Genomic DNA, 20,336 nt, shown 5'->3' on the forward strand with positions numbered 1-20,336 from the left:
GGTCTCGATCTCGTGACCTCGTGATCCGCCTGCCTTGGCCTCCCAAAGTGCTGGGATTACAGGCGTGAGCCACCGCGCCCGACCCGGAATATTGAATTTTATATTTTCTTTTGCGACAGTCTTGCTCTGTCGCCCAGGCTGGAGTGCAGTGGCAAGATCACAGCTCACCTCCTGGGCTCAAGCTATCCTCCTACCTCAGCCTCCCAAGTAGCTGGGACTACAGGCGACAGCCACCATGCCCAGCTAATTGTTTTGTATTTTTTTTGTAAAGACAGAGTTTTGCCATGTTGTCCACGCTGCTCTCGAACTCCCGGGCTAAAGTAATCCACCCACCTCTGCCTCCCAAGTTGCTGGGATTATAAGCACCAGCCACCATGCCTGGCGAGAATATTGAAATTAAGATATATTCTGTCAAAAAAAAAAAAGATATATTCTGACTTATTTTTCCCCAAATATGAAAAAAAAGATTACATACATGGCTTGATTATTAAAATTGACACATCCATGCAACAAGTTTATATACCTAATGCTGTGCCTGGTATGAATTTCCTAAACTTTCCAATATAGTCCCAAAATTACAGTAGTAGTTTCTTGAATGTAAACTTGTTGCCTGTTTTATATGTTAGATCCCTTTGCTTCTATGCTTCACTCACTATGTTTGTTTGTTTGCTTTGTTTTTATAAGTCATGAAGATGGAAAAAAAAACCGTTTCATGAAAGGAAAATAGATGAGTGTTGCTGAGGTGTGTCATTAAGCACAGTGGGAGAGGCCTCCAATGTACGTGTCACACACGGAAAGTATACCTAGTACTGGGTGTGGTGGAGAGCATGACGTCTGGATGAAAGTTGTAAGAGACTTTAAAAATACTATGCCTAGCTCTTGTGTTACAGCTACATATTCCACTGATACTTATGTGAAACTCCCATAACTTTTTGGGGTGTGCCTCTTTTTTCCACCCTGGGATGGGAGTGTGTCCACAAGTGCATGTGTGTGAACTCTTAACTTTATGTTTGTATTTTGAGATGGAGTCTGATTCTGTGGCCCAGGCTCGAGTGCAGTGGTGCAATTTCTGCTCACTGCAACCTCCACCTCTGGGGTTCAAGCTGTTCTCCTGCCTCAGCCTCCCAAGTAGCTAGGACTGCAAGCACACGACACCAATCTGGCTTTTTTGTATTTTTGGTAGAGACGGGGTTTCACCACGTTGGCCAGGCTGGTCTCGAACTCCTGACCTCAGGTGATCCACCCACCTCAGCCTCCCAAAGTGCTGGGATTACAGGCCTGAGCCACTGCACCCAGCCCGGCCTGAACTCTTAATGCCTGGCCTGAACTCTTAACTTTATGGTTTCTGTTTGTAACATCTAGAGAGAGTGACGGTGAGAATTTTGTTTCCATCGGCTTTCCTTAGCATTTATTTTGATGAATTTGGGATGCAATTTAAAAGCTGTTTTCATTCTGTGGCCTGCTGATTAAAATGTAGAATTTATTACAGAACCCTTGCCACCGTCTTGCATTCCCAAACCAGTGTTCATCACCCATAGTAAAAACCGAGCTCCTGTTCACACACATGCACATACACAGACACGCTTCCCACCGCCCCCTTCACGCACATACCCACACACAACTCGGTTGGTGAATGAGATAGAAGTTTACAAAATGGGCCACATGCTAAAACTGGTTAAATTACTGATGTGGTAGAACTGTCTTTTAGCCCAGGCACGACTGCTCACACCTGTAATCCCAGCACTTTGGGAAGCCAAGGTGGGTGGATCACCTGAGGTCAGGAGTTCTAGACCAGCCTGGCCAGCATGGCAAAAACCCATCTCTACTAAAAATACAAAAATTAGACTGGCATGGTGGCAGGTGCCTGTAATCCCAGCTATTCGGGAGGCTGAGACAGGAGAATAGCTGGAACCCGGGAGGCAGAGGTTGCAGTGAGCTGAGATTGAACCACTGCACTCCAACCTGGGTGACAGAGCGAGACTCCGTCTCAAAAAAATAAAGAAAGAAAGAAAAGAAACAAAAAACTGGCCGGGCGTGGTGGCTCACGCCTTGTAATCCCAGCACTTTGGGAGGCTGAGGCGGGCAGATCATGAGGTCAGGAGATCGAGACCATCCTGGTTGACACGGTGAAACCCCGCCTCTACTAAAAATACAAAAAAAATTAGCCGGGCGTGGTGGCGGGCACCTGTAGTCCCAGGTACTACTCGGGAGGCTGAAGCAGGAGAATGGCATGAACCCGGGAGGTGGAGCTTGCAGTGAGCCGCGATCCCGCCACTACACTCCAGCCTGGGTGACAGAGCGAGACTCTGTCTCAAAAACAAAAAACAAAAAACCCAAAACTGTCTTTATGTCCTACCTAGCATTTACTAAGTAGAAGATGTGCCCTTTTGAAGGGCATATCTATTCCTAGAACTTTAACTACAATGCTTTGCAGTAGAAATATATGCTATTATATTAAGGTGAAGTGACTTTAGAATTAGTAACTCGGTGTTGACAGATCACACTGATCGAAGATTAGCCTTGGAGTTTGGAAAGCTGGAGAGCATATATATTCCAGACGACCAGGAAAGGAAAAGTCAGAAAAACAGTTTTTAAGTAGTACTGTTACAACGACCTGTAAAACTTGAAACGAGAGAAAGCTGTCTTCTAAAATGAAGAATTACATATTTAAAACATTAATTTCCTCAATGATACTACTACATATCTGAAAAGGGTGGTTACGTAGCATTTGGGACAGACCCATCTCAGTGGTTTGAGGCAACAGGTGTGGCTAAAGAAAAGGTAAGGCTGGGGAAAAGCCAACATTTCTGGTCTAAACTGATACTGTCTTCTTACCTGAGGCAGTTGCCTGTGCCCTGGTTTTCTCTGTCTGAAAAATGCATGATAACACATACTCTTCAAATTAGCTCAGAATGCTTGGTAGTTACCTACTATTCCCTGACAGGCCACAGGCAGATGGTTCTATGCTGGTTTTAGAAATGGAGAATTTGGTACTCAGAAAAGTTGAAGAAGCTTCATTCACATAGTGAGTCAGCAACAAGGACAGAAGGAAAAACATGTCCTCTGACTCCTGCCATTATATTCCTTCTCTTCTGCATTGTGTTGCCTTTTGATATTTCACGAAGGTTTTGTGATTGGTGAAATAAATTAAAGCACTTCCATGAAGGAGACAAAATGTAACCCAGTGTCTGCTGATGGTGGTTAGTGATGAGGACAGGAGAACACTGTCTGCCTCATAATGGGGACGATCCGGTGAGGGCTCCTTTTCACAGGTGCCCACACTGTGAGTCACCTCCTTATGCTGAGAGTTCAGTATGCTATCATAAAATACTTTGTTGTATATTATTTATGAAGGACTAGATTATCTATTGTCTCACTTTCTTTCATTCTCATGAGGTAGATTACAGCAGCAGATGGCATTATGCATGCTTTATCCCAGATAGATGATAATAATATCTGCTACTTACTGAGTACCTTGTTGGACCCAGACACTCTTACATATTTATATCTTCCTATTGGGTCATCGTGTGGACCTTGTGAAATATGTGGAATAGCTCCATTGTTATAGATATGAACCCGGGGCTCAGAGAAGCTAAGTAATTTATTCAGGGTCACACAGACTTACAGGTCTGTCAGACTCCTAAGACCCTGATGCTTTCATTGTGCTGCATTTCCTTTCAAATTATTAACTTGCCCTATGTCAGTACAGAAACGGCCTCTTCAGCCTAGCCCAGTGCTCCAACTGATTGTTCTCTCTCATAAAAGGCACTCACAACTAACTACTTGCTTAATTTAGCAATTCACTGATTAGATTGCTAGACCAGTTAAAGGCAAATTTCAATAATGAGATCAGTTATCACGTATCTAGTACTTACCATGCGCCAGGCTATGATCTAAATTTATGACACATATTAAATCATTTAAGCCTTACAACCATGTATAAAATAGTGAACTGTGATATGATGGAGTTGCTCTTATCTTCATCCCGGGATGAGAAAATAGAGGCAGAAGAGTTTTAAGCAATTTGCACAGTTAATAAAGTGTGGAGCCAGAATTCGAACCCAATCTGGCTCCAGACCTCTTTACTATGGCTCTCAGTTAGAAAATTATTCGGTTCAGCAAGTGTTGGCTTAGTTCCTGTGTGCTATGCCAGCAGAAAATATAGTTCCTACACAGAAGAGCTTACATTTTTGACATAAATCAAAATGTATATATTTGAAATAAATGCTACAGCACCTTAGCATATGGGGTGTAAATGTTGTGTATGGATCAGAATGAATAATAGAGACTGTAAGTGAGTGGCCTGAGAGTTAATTTGCCTTCGCAAGTGATGTTCTTGACTATAGACGAGTGACTTGGGCACTGGGGAGAAGCTGTTCCATGTGTTCTAAAATAAGCAGGTTACTTGGCTACTGTTCAAACTCTAAATAGGTATATGGGTTATAGCTATTTGACCTGAACTAACTTTAAATTCCCCTGAGTCCTTGTATGATTTTGGGGGGGGGGGGGGAAGGAAGAAGAAAAAAGAAAACTTTTCTCTCTAAATGCTGCGTTTAAATTAGAATTTATTAAATTCTCGGCAAAATACTGCCAGGCTGACAGGAAGGGGATTCGTAAGTATTGTATCATTCTTTTGTCAGGGTGTTCTCTTTTTCTAGCAGGAAGTGTTGTGACTTGCTCTCTAAAGTTGCAATTGTAAGAAGAATGTTGGGTTTCCAGATTGCTCTTCTGGGCGTGGGAGAAGGTTCTGTCTATCAGTGCTGCGAGAAAGGAAAGAAACAAGTTTGCTCTCAGCGGGTAACTATTTTAATATTATTTTGACAGGCTCTAACTTTCAGATTACTAAATCTAAATTTAAATACTAAACGATTAAGCAGAAATTTACTTTAAAAAGCTTGAAATTCCTGTTATTTATTTGGGTAAACATTTGGAGTCCCTTTAAAAATATTATTTATTCAAGTAGAATAAAATTTTTGTTAAGAGAAAATTTTGAAGTTTAGATTCTAACCTGTTCTGTGTGTATTCTGTATTTTTCTTTATTTAGAGAATGTTTAGGGAGTTTATACTTTTTAAAAATAAGTTTTGAAATCCTAATTATACAGCCGTATTTATCAAGTTAAGTATCTAAAACATTAAATAATAGAAATTATTGTCTATATTTGTGCTGGGGGTGGGATTTCAAATGCCTTTGATCCCAGTTACATGGTTTTTCAAAATTCTATAAAATGGAGATTGAGGTGGCTGTCATGACAGAACATGTCATGATTAGATTGATATTCTACTCTTTCTATATGAGTTAAATCAAGCAGTTGTCTTAGTGTTTATAATTTACAAAATAATAAACATCCCTTGTGATTAAATTTTGATGGTGTTATTGGTACTTGGCAGCAATAGTGATTTCTGGTGCTCGGATACATCAGGATTTTCCATCACATGGTTGTCATATAAGTTTAATTTCCCCATATTTCTGGCAAAGGGAAGTATAGCTAGTTATACAGTCAATCCTCACTCTGAGTTGAGTCACCTCTCGGACTGGTTGTACTTAGTATGCGCATATGAAGTAAAAAGCGAAGCATGAAACAAAACACCAGTTTTTTCAATTAACAAGTGCTGTATTTGCTAACATATAAGTAAGGTATATAACACTGCAAGAGGCATTTTCAGTGACTTGCCGATAGCTTTCTGCTTAGTGTATATAGTGATTTGAGTTGTAGGTCACAATATTTTATGGCATTTTTATTTTGAATTGAAATGAAGCATGGTAACTAGTCTGATCTTGCCTAGCATCTCTCTCTCTCTCCCTCCCTCTCTCTCTCTCTCTCACACACACACACACACACAGACAGACACACCCCACACACACATATCCCTGAAAGTCGCCCTTGGCTTCACTCAAACATATGTTAATTTTCATAAGAAAGGAAACTGGAAATACTTCTTAGGTATGAGAATTAATTAATTTCATTAGCAGTAGATTTATTTTCCCATAAATTATTCAGATTTTGGGTATAGATTTAAAAGTTGACTTAGGCATGGAAGACATTAGACCTTTTAAAAGGAAAGTGGGCTATTTCAATCTAAGAAGTTAGTTAATGTACCTTAGCTTTCTGAAGCTAGGGGAAGGAGAGGTGTCTTTTTGTTGTGTCTTTGGGTTTGAAATAGTATTCTTCATCCCAGGAAAAGGGGCTTTTAGACCATAATTGAGACTTGCATTAAATAGCTGCAGAATTCTTGCCTGAAAAACGTTTAAATGATGTCTTTAATCTGACCAAATTGAATTGAATATTTCTATTATTGGAAAAAGCTATGTATTAATTTATTTTTAAGTAGCCATTGCTTTCAGATCTTATCTTTGTTTATTAAGTATAAAAAGAGGAAAGGAAACTTTTACCTAAAATGGAGGTATTTGATATTCCTCCAGGAAATGACACAGGATTGGGCACCCTTTGGGGTTTAAGTGACTCATAGATATTGGTACTGAAAACAAAACAAAACAAAACAAAAGATCAGTTAGAATCTAGCTAATGATCAATTATAGCACAGAATAGAGGTATTTCCAGAAAAATGAACTCATTTCTTAATAGCTATGTAGGGGTGAAATCACAGGATTTCTGAGATTTGCTTTAAAATAATTCATGGAAGAGAGACAGGGAAGGAGGGAGGGAGAAGAAAGGACAGGAAGAGAGAATAGATGAACCAAGCAAATGTGGGGAAATCTGGATAAATGCAGAATCTGTGATGGGTTTATGGGTGTTTTTTTGTGCTATTTTCTCTTGTATATATTGAAAATAGTGACAATGAAAAATGTTAGTAGACCTTTAGTTTGGGGCAATTTATATTTACTTTCTTTCTTTTTTTTTTTTTTTTTTTTGTTGCCCAGGCTGGAGTGCAGTGGCACGATCTTGGCTCACTGCAACCTCCACCTCCCGGGTTCAAGCAGCTCTCCTGCCTCAGCCTCCCGAGTAGCTGGGATTACAGGCACCCACCACCACGCCCGGCTAATTTTTGTGTTTTTAGTAGAGACAGGGTTTCACCATATTGGCCAGGCTGGTCTTGAACTCCTTATATTTACTTCTAAATGTCAACTTTTATCTATAAATTGCAGGCCTGTCAAAACATGATGTATGCATGATGTGTATGACTGTAAAGGTGAAATATGCTGCTTGAATGCCAAAATGGTTGAAAGTAAAAACTGCTTCTGAAAAGGTTTATTTCTGTTTGATTTTCAGCTAAATTCAAAGGACAGGTCACAAACATCTTGAAGAGTTTTTTAGTATCTTGAAGTATTAAACAAGGGTAGTTAAAGCATGATAACAGGCCAATTGTATGTGAAGAATGTGAAGACGTCATTGAACTTGACTATTTTGTTCACAGCTTTCTCCAATAGAGTATGTGTTTTTAAAACCACGTGAGAGGACTATATAGCCTGCATGATGTGTAGGTCTGTGCACTTTCTCTACTCACCTCCATCGAAGTTTATTTATTGAACAAACTTTCAGTAGGCGCTTGTGGTGAGCCAAGATACAAAGTCAAATAAGATACCAACCGTGCTTTCAAGGAGCTCACAGGCTCGTGGAGGAGATAGAGAAAGAAATAGATGTCATCACCCTGAAAGCTGAAAAGGGCTATAGGAATATGGGGAAGGGGAGGAACTGGTTAGCAACTATGACCCTATGACGCATCTTCTTTAAAATAATACAAGGCTGGGCAGAGTGGATCACGCCTGTAATCCCAGCATTTTGGGAGGCCTAGGTGGGCAGATCACTTGAGGTCAGTAGTTCGAGACAAGCCTGGCCCACATGGTGAAACCCTGTCTCTCCTAAAAGAAGAAAAATTAGCCAGATATGGTGGCGCATGCTTGTAATGCTAGCAACTGCAAAAGCTGAGGCTGGAGAATCCCTTGAACCCAGGAGTCGGAGGTTGCAGTGAGCTGAGATAGAGCCACTGCACTCCAGCCTGGGTGACAGAGCAAGACTCTGTCTCAAGAAAATAATAATAATATAAAATAAGGCTGGGTGCGGTGGCTCACGCCTGTAATCCCAGCACTTTGGGAGGCCGAGGCGGGTGGATCACCTGAGGTCAGGAGTTAGAGACCAGCCTGATCAACATGGTGAAACCCCGTCTCTAGTAAAAATACAAAAACTAGCCAGGCGTGGTGGTGGGCGCCTATAATCCCAGCTACCCAGGAGGCTGAGGCAGGAGAATCACTTGAACCCGGGAGATGGAGGTTGCGGTGAGCCAAGATCATGCCATTGCACTCCAGCCTGGGCGACAGAGCAAGACTCTGTCTCAAAACTAATAATAATAATATAATGTAATATAATATAATACAAACAGAAAATTGGAGATGGTTTAATTCGTTGTGGGTATTACAGTGGTAGAAGAGGGCTAAAATGGCTTAGTCTAACCCCATGCTCAACTTTGCAAATAACTCTTCTGCTCTCATCTCTCTTCCCCGCCCTTCTTAATAAACCATTATATGTTTCTTATGCATCCACAGGGGTTATTGGGGCAGTGTACGTGCAGAACAGAGCAATCTCTTCTTCACATTAAAGAGTAGACTGATGTTTAAGTTTCCTTAAAGGTTTTAGATATATCCAAGGCCGAATTATAGTTATTAGGTAGGCAGCTACTTGGAGTTGGATAAAAGGTAGAGTTAGCCTTCAGTCACAGATAGAGCCTTCTAAAGTTCATTTCTCAATTAATTTGGAATTCGAAACATATTTTGTCATGGAAATAGTAGTAAGGTTTTTCAGGTTACTTTACAAGTATCCCTGAAATTTTATATTATGTTATCTGGCATGATATGATTTTGTTCTATGATATCTTATTTTATTTTCATTGTATTCTATGTGAATTGTAGAAGCACAGTTGCTAAATATATCCAGCTTTATGCTCCATCAGCCAGTTACTTTATTCTCTAGTTCCTGATACTATACAATCTAATCAGTGTATATAATAATGCCTCATGAGAAAATACGGTCAATTTTATTTGGGGTACCTAATGATGTCCTCTATTTACTTGTACAATTTGCAGCTGAAATATTAAGTAGAATGAACAGAAGAGCTAGACCTGAAAAATAACTTTCCGAAGTAAAGTCTGCTATACGTGGTGATTATTTCTTTCATAGATGTTTGCTCGCCACATTGACTGTAAGAAGCAATTTGTGGCTGGGCGTGGCGGCCCATACCTGTAACCTCAGCACTTTTGGAGGCCAAAGCAGACAAATCACTTGATCCCAGGAGTTCAAGACCAACCTGGACAGCATGGCAAAACCCCATCTCTCCAAAAAATACAAAAATTAGCTGGGGTGGTAGTGCGTGCCTGTAATCCCAGTTACTCAGGGGGCTAAGGTGGGAAGATTTCTTGAGCCCAGGAGTTGGAGGCTTCAGTTATCATGACACTGCACTCCAGCCTGGGCAACACAGTGAGATTCTATCTCAAAAAAAAAAAAAAAGAAGAAGGAGAAGCAGCAATTTTTGATAATGCTGATGTGCTAGAATTAATGCACGGTAAAACACTTCACCACTTTTCCTTCTGCTTCAACCTTTCCTAGACTTTTAGGACTAGGAACCTATGACACACATGAGGGCATTTAGAGTTTGACTCCCTTATTTTGACTTTCAGAGCAATAAATCATTAAATAAAAATTATGCGTATAGCCTCTTAAGCCTTTACAATTACTCCTTTACCAAGATTCCGTGAAAGTTTTCTAAAATGAGTCAAGCAAAATTCCAAGCCACTTGTTCTTGAGAAAAATCTTGAAAGAAAAAAATATTAAAATGAAAAGTAAATCACATAGATACTTGAGTGTTTGTTTTATATTAAGACTAAGTTATTAGCACTGATGCAATGGGAATGGTTGTTCACAATACTTAGCATTCAAGAGGCTGAAATTAAGCAGTATTAATACAGAGAAGCAGAAGCCTGTCATATATAGGAATGAATGTGTCATAGGAGAAAGTAAGCATTTGTGTGCTTTTTTTTCAGCATATTGCGTTTTATGATCAGTGCCAATTTAACACCAATGTTTTAAATAAATAACTTTTAGAACTCTGTATAGTCTTTACTGAACTCATTGTCTATATTCTGTATGTTTTATACAATTAAAGTTTTGGTTATTTTAGTTCAAGGCTTAAGTGAATCCCTTATCCTTTTAAGTAATGAAAACAAGTTAGTATTAGCCGGAGGGGGTTACTATCTGCATTTTCTGGCAACTGTTCTTATTTCTCGATATCATGGTCATATTTGTTAGGAGCTTTTTAAGTTATTTTCCAAAGGCTATACTAGGCATGGACCTTCTCTCTGCAAAGCAACGTGTAGTCTCTTTGTTTTTGTTTTTCTGGGAAGAGTAGTTAATTGGCTGGGCACTGCAGCTCAAGCCTGTAATCCCAGCACTTTGGGAGGCTGAGGCGGGAGGATCACTTGAGCCCTGGAATTTTAGACCAGCTTGGCAACATAGTGAGATCCTGTCTCTACAAAAAAAAAAAAAAAAAAAGAAAAGAAATAAATAAAATTTAAAAATTAGCCGAGTATGGTAGTGCATGCTTGTAGTCCTAGCTACTGAGGGTGGGAGGTGCTGAAGCAGGAGGATCACTTGAGTTGAGGCCAGGAGTTGGAGGCTGCAGTGATCATGCCATTGCACTGCAGCCTGGATATCTCAGCAAGACTCTATCTCAAAAAAAAAGGAAAGAGGGAAAAAACAGTTAATTACCTTTCCTTCAACACATGCTTTTGCTTTTTTTTTTTTCAGCTATGCTTGGAGAAACACATTATTATTATTATTATTATTATTATTTTGAGGTGGAGTCTTGCTGTGTCGCTCAGGCTGGAGTGCAGTGATCCAATCTCAGCTAATTGCAGCCTCCGCCTCCTGGGTTTAAGCAATTCTCCTGCCTCAGCCCCCTGAGTAGCTGGGACTACACATACGTGCAACCAGGCCCTGTTAATTTTTGTATTTTTAGTAGAGACGGGGCTTCACCATGTTGGCCAGGATGGTCTTGATCTCTGACCTCGTGATCTGCCCGCCTCGGCCTCGCAAAGTGCTGAGATTACAGGCAGGAGCCACTGCGCCTGGCCGAGAAGTACATCTTTTTAATTGTGCTTCACAGCTTTGTGTCCTGGGCAAAGTCAACGACTATCCCAGGCACTTGTTTATTCCCTAATACAATTTAGGGAATGAAGTTATGGAACTCTACAGACTTCTTAGCTTTCAAATTCTCAGTGCTGTGAACACTGGATATTGGGAATACTGGGAATTTTCACTCCCTCTAAACATTGCAATTGGTTGGAGTATTTTATTCATTTTTTATGTTTATTTTTTTAGAGGCAGGCAACCATAGCTCCCTGCAGGCTCAAGCTCCTGGGCTTCAGTGATCCTTCTGCCTCATCCTTCCTAGTAGCTAGGACTACAGGCTCAGGCCACCATGCTGGCTGATTTAATTTTTTTTTTTTTTTTTTTTTTTAGAGAAGGAGTCTCGCTATGTTGTACAGGTTGGTCCCGAACTCCTGGCCTCAAGCAATTCTCCCACTTCTGCCTCCCAAAGCACTGGGATTATAGGGATGAGCCACCACCCTCAGCCTCAGTTGGTATATTTTGTAAGCCATGCCTATGTAACCAACATCCAGCAATGAGAGTAAAAGGTGAAGTTTAGACTGTTCTCCAGAAACAAACAGTCTTGAAATGAGACTTGCAGAGCAAAGAATTACACAAGTTTTTGTGTGCTATTCATGAAAGAAGGATTTTCTTTTATTGAGGAAGATTGTTCTCTTTGACCAAGTTTAAGAATCTATGTAAAGAAGGTAGATAAACTGAACCAAGTAGGACAATGGAAGTCCCAGCTAGACTGTCCTCATATCCACTTATGTAACTATAGGGAGAAGTCTATAATTAAATTTCAAAATTTTGTGGCAAGATTCTAAATTCTGTGGCAAGATTCTAAATTCTGTGGGAGTTGAAGAGAAAGATCAGTGAGAGGTGGAGTCATTGGGAAACATGCTTTGGGAGAGGATGAGGCTTCTGAACCTTGCTTGAAGGGTGAGTAGAATTTGGATAGAGAGAGAGGAAAAATAGAGGAGGGTATTCTAAGCATGAGACGCAGATAGAGAGAGAGGAAGTTCTTAATGGGAGACAGGAAAAGCAGAAGAGACCAGGATAAAACAAAAGGTACTGATAGAGGAGAATCCAGAACCAGCTGTAATAGAAGAAACACAGTTCTGTGAGAGTACTGGGAAGATAAATTTTATCTTGGGTGCGGACAATCTGAAGATACTTCCTGAAATATGCTTTTGAAGTGTCTAGATAGATGGGTGAAGAGCATTCCACTGGAGAGACCCAGTGGTCTCTCCAGGGAGTGGAAGAAGCGGGATAATACATGGCCTGTTTGGGGAATAAGGTCTCTTGAGAGTGTTGGGTTCAAGGGTGTAGTACATATAACGGGAAGTAGCATTGGAAAGATGGGCAGACATAAAGCTAGAAGTCAAGTCAGAAAAGTGTAGGGCCTTGAATGCTGTACTAAAAAGGTGGGACTTTCTTTTGTCTGGAATGTTTATAAGATCTACTCTTCAGGAGATTAGCAGTGTAAAGATTGCACTGGAGGAAGACGGAACAGCAGGCAGACCTGATTAAAAAAAACTTTTGTGGGGTGGGGGGAGGGGGGAGGGATAGCATTAGGAGATATACCTAATGTAAATGACGAGTTAATGGGTGCAGCACACCAACATGGCACATGTATACATATGTAACAACCCTGCACGTTGTGCACATGTACCCTAGAACTTAAAGTATAATAAAAACATATATATAAAAAATTAAAAAAAAAAACTTGTGGAGTAGGCCAGACATGAGGTGATAAACAGATACGATGGAAGAATCTCAGAGATTGCAAGGCAAGAATCCAGAGGGATTGGTGGTTGACTGATCCTCCCTTTGTTTTTTATGGTCAGACTGCAGTCTGGAGACAGAGGAAAGTGGGAAAGTTGAAAATGAGACCTGATTTGGCAGGAGAAAGAGTTAGAAAAAAACAGGGAAAATAATGTGGCAGTAAGTTAGATTGGAGACACTTAGACTTCCCTAACTTGAATCTTCCTCACTGACTTTCCTTCTCCCTTGGCCACTTCTAAATTGGACCCTGATCTGCTGCTGTGAGTGTGTCTGTCACTAACCCTAGGCACAATACCCTTGCTCCAGTGATGTCTCTCTGAGAATGCCCTTACCGGGGATGTCTATCAGAAAATCCTACTTGCGCTCAAAGACAGAGTTCAAATGTCACCTCAGAAAAAACTTTTCTGACGCCTACCATTTAGTATATATAACTATGATGGCATGATAGCAGTAATGTTGTATCTTTGTTTTTCCATCTGTTTCCCCCACTAGACAGTAAGCTCTTCCAGAAAGAAGGAGATTTAGATCCTAATTGTCTCTTATCTGGAGCACCCAACACAGTGCCTGGTACATACTAATCCTTAAGTTAATGCTTGATGAATATAAATAAATAAGTGGGTGAGTGTGGTAGACATTCAAGTTGGGAATCTTCTAAAGTCATTAGGAAACATGAGACTGGAGCTCTAGTAATCATAGTATGAATAGGTGAGTTTTAGCCCACAGTGTTGCACACCCATCTAAGCTAGAGACTAGTGCTGAGCTGTTCACTTACCTAACTAGGGAGGTGGCAGGATGACAGTTTCTATTGGTAAAGGTAGGTATGCAAAGTGTGGGTGTTCAAAAGCACTGCCTGTTTTGGGTGGAGGAAGGTGACAACACCCCTTTTCTGATCATTCTTGAATTGTTCACACATAATGGTGGCTAACTTGTTTATTTTCATTTATAGTGAAATAATGTATTTCTTCCATGTTTTGTCCCCTCTTTGTTGCTTTCTTGTTCATTTTAGGAGCTCAAGTATGTGTTGCCCAATCTCTGATTTAAGTAATGAGCTTCTCTTTTCCAATTCTATTTACCATACTAGTGGCTGGGATGAAGTCTCTGGTGAATGTCCTGTTTTTATCTTTTGGCTGCCTTTCAATTTCAAGAAAAAAAAATCAAGTTTATGATCAAAGTTGGTTACTCCCAGATGAGTTTCCCATGTGCATTCTCTTTCTCCTGGACCTCATGGTACTGAATGACACAGATGAATAAGTAGATTATTCAGTCAGCTGCATTCCTAAAGTGAGTGAGTGCTTTAGGAGATAAAATAGGCACCCCCGTCCCCCTTCAAATACCTTTCAGAATTTGAGTAATAGTTTCAGGTAGTTGTAGGTATATCTTTCTCAGCAAAGATCTGTGTTTAGGGTTTATGTATAGTTAAATGAGCCGGTGGAGTGGTTTCATAATTGCAGTATTGTTAGTCGAACTCTGTAATTAGGGATGACTTCATAGGCATAAGATTCTTCTATGGGTGACGCCCTGAATTCATACCCAGTTGTACACTATATCCTTTTATGAAAAAACAAACAAGCAAGGTTTTGTTTGCTTTTGTTTTATTCCCTTATTTGAAAATCTGTTTTCCTGTGTCTTATATGTTTAGTGAAGGAGGGCTGGCTTTTTTCTACAGCTTTCCCTTTTCCTTTACAGAAATGGCAGGCATAGGAGCTAAGGAGGAAACAGAATTTGGGACAGATCAAAGTGCTTTGCAGATGAGCAAATTCAGAAAAACGTAGAGACTCCAGGAGGTTTTATTTCTGATAAGTATTAAAATTGCTGAGTTTAAATGGAGGAAAAATATATCTCTTTTCTTTGAATGTCAGTTCTCTTTCTCTCTCCCTCTCTCTCATCATGTAAATAAAGTCCACTTTCGCGTGGTGGCACACATCTGTAGTCTCAGCTACTCAGGAGGCTGAGGCAGGAGGATTGCTTGAGCCCAGAAGATTGAGGCTGCACTGAGCTGAGATTGCACCACTGCCTGGGTGACAGAGTGAAACCCTGTCTCAAAAAAAAAATAAACACATAAAGTCCACTTTTGTGGGAAGACAGACTGGGAAAGAGGACATATTTGAAAATCAGGGTTTTTTTCCTTTGCCTGTCAATCACATATTGTGAAATTGGGGTTAAACTTTTATTCAGCAAGTAATACTTTCTCTTCACCTTTTTCCAGTACTCATGAAAAAATTTGCAAATTAGGAGGAATGTGACAATATTGACAAACTGTTAGCTATTTTGAAAAGTGATCCTAAAATATTTAAAGAAAAATTGTTGTTTATTTGTTTGTATATCTCCTGTCTGCTCTTTAAATTGTGTTTAGAAACTGGCCTTATGGAGGAGCCAAATTGAATCATGGATAAAAAGTGACTGACAGGTTTTCCTTTAGGCCCATCCTTCTTAAATTACTTTGACTAAAGGCTTGTAATTTTTATATATGAGGGAGACCTATTATACTCTGTAGTCAGTAATTATAGGGAGATGAGATAACTTTTCATTTATGCCATGTAAAAGGCTATTAGTAGAACTAATGCCTTATATTTATTTATACAGCTCTTCACAATTAACCCAGGCATTCATTTATTACCTATTTTCTTTCATGAAGGATTTGAAGTTGCTATGTAATACTTCATAGTTCACAATATGCTGTCATACATACCATCTGTAATCTTCATTAGGACCTGGGGGAAGTAGGTATTATTATCACTGTTTTCAAATGAGGAAACTTAGGCTGAGACAGATTAATTAAACTTGCTCATGGACACATTACTAGGGAATAGCAGAACCAGAGCAATAATTGATGCCTTCTAATTTCACATCCAACATCTTTCTGTTAAAACATACTACCACCTTGGGCGCGGTACAACAGCTTGGTGTACTGGTACTTGAGGTTAAATGAAGTGTCTACAGGGCAGTATTGATGTCAAATCTTGTGTTTTGCTTTGTGAACCCATCCGGGATGTTTTAGTAGCTTTAAGAGAAAAAAGTCCTATAGTACAATGAATGCCCCATGAAGAGGAATAGAGCTTCTGTTATTTTAATTTGTAAGATTTTAATTTTTTAATATCTTCACTCATTTCCAAGTTACTTAATGTGATGTTTTCTCTCAAGATAGTACTTTACTGCTTGACTTCCTTAAAGACACCATCAAGTACCTATGAATAGTCTTAAGGACAGACCATTTTTTAATTCATGGTGGCATAAAGAAATCTACATTAAACAACTTTATTTTAAGCTTCAAATGGCAAATTTTACAATTGTATCAACTAGAGCATATATTGTGAGCTTTTTAAATTTGGCTTTATATTTTTTAGTCTTGGCCCAGGTACTTCAGAGTAGCATTTCTTTATTTCCTTTCAAATAACTGTCAATAAATGAATATGGGTTTATTTAAATTGGACAGTCCTGCATTAAAGTATTCTGTTATCCTGAAATAACCTTGTCTGGAAATACGGTTTTAAGGATATGTGCATGTTCCAATTCCTTCTTTTTGTTCTCATTGAAGTGTGTCTCTTTAATGTCTCCAATAGATGGAAAATCTGAGTTACATATGCAAAGTCACTTTAGGCTTTTTTAAAGGCAATTAGAAATAAGAAACTTGAAAATTTTAAAATGTATATATATTTAATGCACTGGATTAATTTTTGGACTAAACTGGTGCCCTAAAATTATTTCTATGAGATCTAAGCATTTCTTAATTCATTTTTATTTTTTACTTTTTTTTATTGAGACAGGGTCTTGCTCTGTCACCCATCCTGGAGTGCAGTGACGTGCTCATGGCTCACTGCATCCTCTACCTCCCGGGCTCAATCGGTCCTCCCACCTCAGTGTCCCAAGTATCTGAGACTACAGGCATGCGCCACCACCCACGATGCCCAGTTAATTTTTTGTATTTTTGGTAGAGACGAAGTTTCACCATGTTGCCCAGGCTGGTCTCGAACCCCTGAGCTCAAGCGATCTGCCCGCCTCCACCTCCCAAATTGCTGGGATTACAGGCATGAGCCAGCACTTGCTAATTTTATAGGAAGAAAAAAAGAGCTGCGTTTCTGGCCACTCTGAGAAGAAATTAATAATCCTTAAAGTCTGTAGAGACTTTTTTCTTCTAAAAAAATGGATATTTGTACCTTTTATTGCAGTCACTAATTCACTTTGTGTCATATTGTAATTATTCATGTTTGCTTCAGCAGATTGTAAATTCCTTGAGGGCAAGAACTAGGTGTATAGCAGATGCCTAAAATATTGGTAAACTTGTTTGAGAAGTAACAGGGAGGGCAGGTTGGGGAGAAAATTTCTACAGGATTTAATCAGATCCCAACTGGTCAGCAGGGATAAGGCGGGTGGGGTGCAGGAGTGGTTTATGTCCAGATCCATCTTATCTAATTTCTTTTTTTATTTCTTTATTTTTTTATTTTTTAATTTTTTTTGCAGTTTTGCACTGATGGCTCACTGCAGACTCAACCTCTCAGGCTCAAGTGATTCTCCCACCTCAACCTCCAGAGTAGCTGGGATTACAGGCACGCACCACCACTCCTGGATAAGTTTTGCATTTTTGGTAGAGATGGGGTTTCACCATGTTGGCCAGGCTGGTCTGGAACTCCTGGGCTCAAGTGATCTGCCCGCCTTGGCCTCCCAAGTGCTGGGATTGTAGCCATGAGCCACTGCACCGAGACCTAATTTTCTTTTGCATAGAAGTGATATGGTAGTGTGAGAGTAAGCTCAGTTGTATAGGTTTGTTTTAGTTGTTCTTTACCCACATACTTTAAATTATTACTGACTCACTATCTGCCGAAACTGGAAAGGACCTTTAGAGATAAAAGAGAGAGGCCACATGTTTTAGATTTCTGAGATGGTCTTACTTTTAAATTTTCTGTGACATTGTTCTCCTTGGTATAATTCATGGAGATGTGTAATAATGTTTTATTAAAAACATGATTGCTTAAAAGGTGTGAAGAAAATTGGAATAAATCCCATGTCATATTTTTGTAATGGGGAGTGTTGAACATATTAGTGAAACAGAATATTTTTAGAATTACTACTATTCGTTTGCATTTAACTTAGGAATTTTTAAAAAAAAATTTTTTGGAGGCGAGGTCTCACTAGGTTTCCCAGGCTTGTCTCAAACTCTTGGCCTCAAGCAATCCTCCTGCAGTGCTGGGATTGCAGTTCTTTTTATTCTTAATCTTTAAAATGCCTAACTTCAGGCCTGGGCATGGTGGCTCATATCTGTAATACCAGCACTTTGGGAGGCTGAGGTGAGTGGATTGCTTGAACCCAGGAATTCAAGATCAGCCTGGGCAAAATGGTGAAACCCCATCTCTACAAAAAATACAAAAATTAGCCAGGCATGGTGGCCCGTGCCTATAGTCTCAGCTACTTGGGAAGCTGAGGAGAGAGAATCACCTGGGAGGGAGGAGCCTGGGAAGTCAAGGTCGCAGTAAGCCGTGATCTCACCACTGCACTCCAGTCTGGGCGACAGAGTAAGACCCTGTCTCAACAAACAAACAAACAAACAACAACAGCAACAACAAAAAAACACAAAGCCTAACTTCATTACTAACTGAAGAACTTTCTTTCCCTCATAGATCCTGAGATTACTCTGAAAGGTATTTTCATCCAACCTGTCTACTGAGAAGTTATCCATCTTTAGTGGCATCTTGATATCATAAGTAAGAAAAGTTTATGAATAGGCCAGCTTTGTTTTATATCTTTTTTTAAGAGTCTAGTGTTATTTAATTTTTTTTTTTTTTTTTGAGACAGAGTCTCACTCACTCACAGAGTGCAGTGGTACGATCTCGGCTCACTGCAACCTCCACCTCCCAGGTTCAAGCGATTCTCCTGCCTCACTCAACCTCCCGAGTAGCTGGGATTACAGGCACCCGCCATCACACCTGGCTACTTTTTGTATTTTTAGTAGAGACGGGGTTTCACCACATTGGTCAGACTGATCTCGAACTCCTGACCTCAAGCAATCCACCTGCCTCCACCTCCCAAAGTGCTGGGATTACAGGCGTGAGCCACTGCGCCCGGCTGATGGTTTTATTTAATTTTTAAAACACCAGTCACTATATGTGTCTGTTACATTATGGTAAAAACTTAGCTAATAGCATCATATGGTCATTTTAAAACTTCTCCAGGATTTGAGAAACCTGAGTGTGAATTCCAGTCCTGAGAGCCCAGGTCTTCTAATAGGAAAAAAAAAGGAGATTAGAATATTTAGCTCATAGGACTATTGTGAGGGTTCAGGAAATTAATATGCAAATGAATTTGTATAATGTATTAATAATACTCGGTGCATAGTTGTTGAAGGGATTAATTTTATTAAAGTTCTGTTCTATTGAGTGCCTTACTATGTGCCAGGGGCTGTGATAAATTCTAGAAATAGCAACAATTCTGTGAAAAAGATAGATGTGGCCCAGCTCTCTTATGAATCCCTCCCTAACACTTCCAGCCCCTACCTCTCTATACTGAGTGTTACACTTCTTGGCCAAAACATAAGTTGGTGAGTAATTTGTTGCCTTTTAATAAAATGTCTAAAAGGGATAAATGTAAGCTCTCAAAATGTATTTTGTATCGTTTGTGAAATTTAACCCGTAGTATACTTTTTTGGAAAGGCAACATCTTTAGGGCAGTGGAACTACTCTATGTAATACTTTAATGGTGGATACATGTCATTATACATTTGTCCAAACCCACAGATTGTACAACACTAAGAGTGAACCCTAATGTTCACCAGAGTCTTAGGGTGGTAATGATGTAAGTTCATCAATTGTAACAAATGTACCACTCAGGTACAGGATGTTTTGGTCAATGACTGATCGAATGTATGATAGTAGTCGCATAAGATTATAATACTATATTCTTACTGTACCTTTTCTATGTTTAGATATACAGATACCATTGTGTTACAATTGCCTACAGTGTTTACTACAGTAACATGCTGTGCCATTTGTAGCCTAAGAGGAATAGGCCATACTGTATAGTCTAGGTGTGTAGTAAGCTATACCATCTAGGTTTGTGTACGTGCACTCTGTGATGCTTGCACAATGGCAAAATCACTTAACAATGCATTTCTCAGAACACATCCCTGTCTTTAAGCAACACATAGCTGTATATGGGAACTCTCTGTAACTTCTGCTTGATTTTGCTGTGAACCTAAAACTACTCTAATAATAACGTCTATTGGCCGGGTATGGTGGCTCACACTTGTAATCCTAGCATTTTGGGAGACCCAGACAGGAGGATCCCTTGAGCCCAGGAGTTAGAGACACCAGCTTGGGCAAGGTGGCAAGACCCTGTCTTTACAAAAAAGAAAAAGAAATAAAGAAAAATAAAGTCTACCAAAAAAATAAATCAGAAGAGAGAAAAAACCCAAAGCAAAAAAGGAGAAAGCAACATGTAATCATTTTCATTTTTCTTTTTTTT

At 39.7% G+C, this 20,336-nt stretch overlaps 1 protein-coding gene across 1 annotated transcript in view; it reads left to right on the top strand.

Moving 5' to 3' along the window:
- Window positions 1–4,704: 4,704 nt before the first annotated feature.
- PLS3 (plastin 3) overlaps window positions 4,705–20,336 on the top strand; it is a 53,102-nt gene continuing 37,470 nt past the window's right edge. Inside the window, exon 1 of the mRNA XM_058441346.1 lies at window positions 4,705–4,797. Within this exon, the coding sequence (XP_058297329.1) occupies window positions 4,705–4,797 (93 nt within the window). The remainder of the gene's footprint in view (window positions 4,798–20,336) is intronic.

Source organism: Hylobates moloch, unplaced genomic scaffold (assembly GCF_009828535.3).
Source record: "Hylobates moloch isolate HMO894 unplaced genomic scaffold, HMol_V3 SCAFFOLD_7, whole genome shotgun sequence".
NCBI lineage: Eukaryota > Metazoa > Chordata > Mammalia > Primates > Hylobatidae > Hylobates > Hylobates moloch.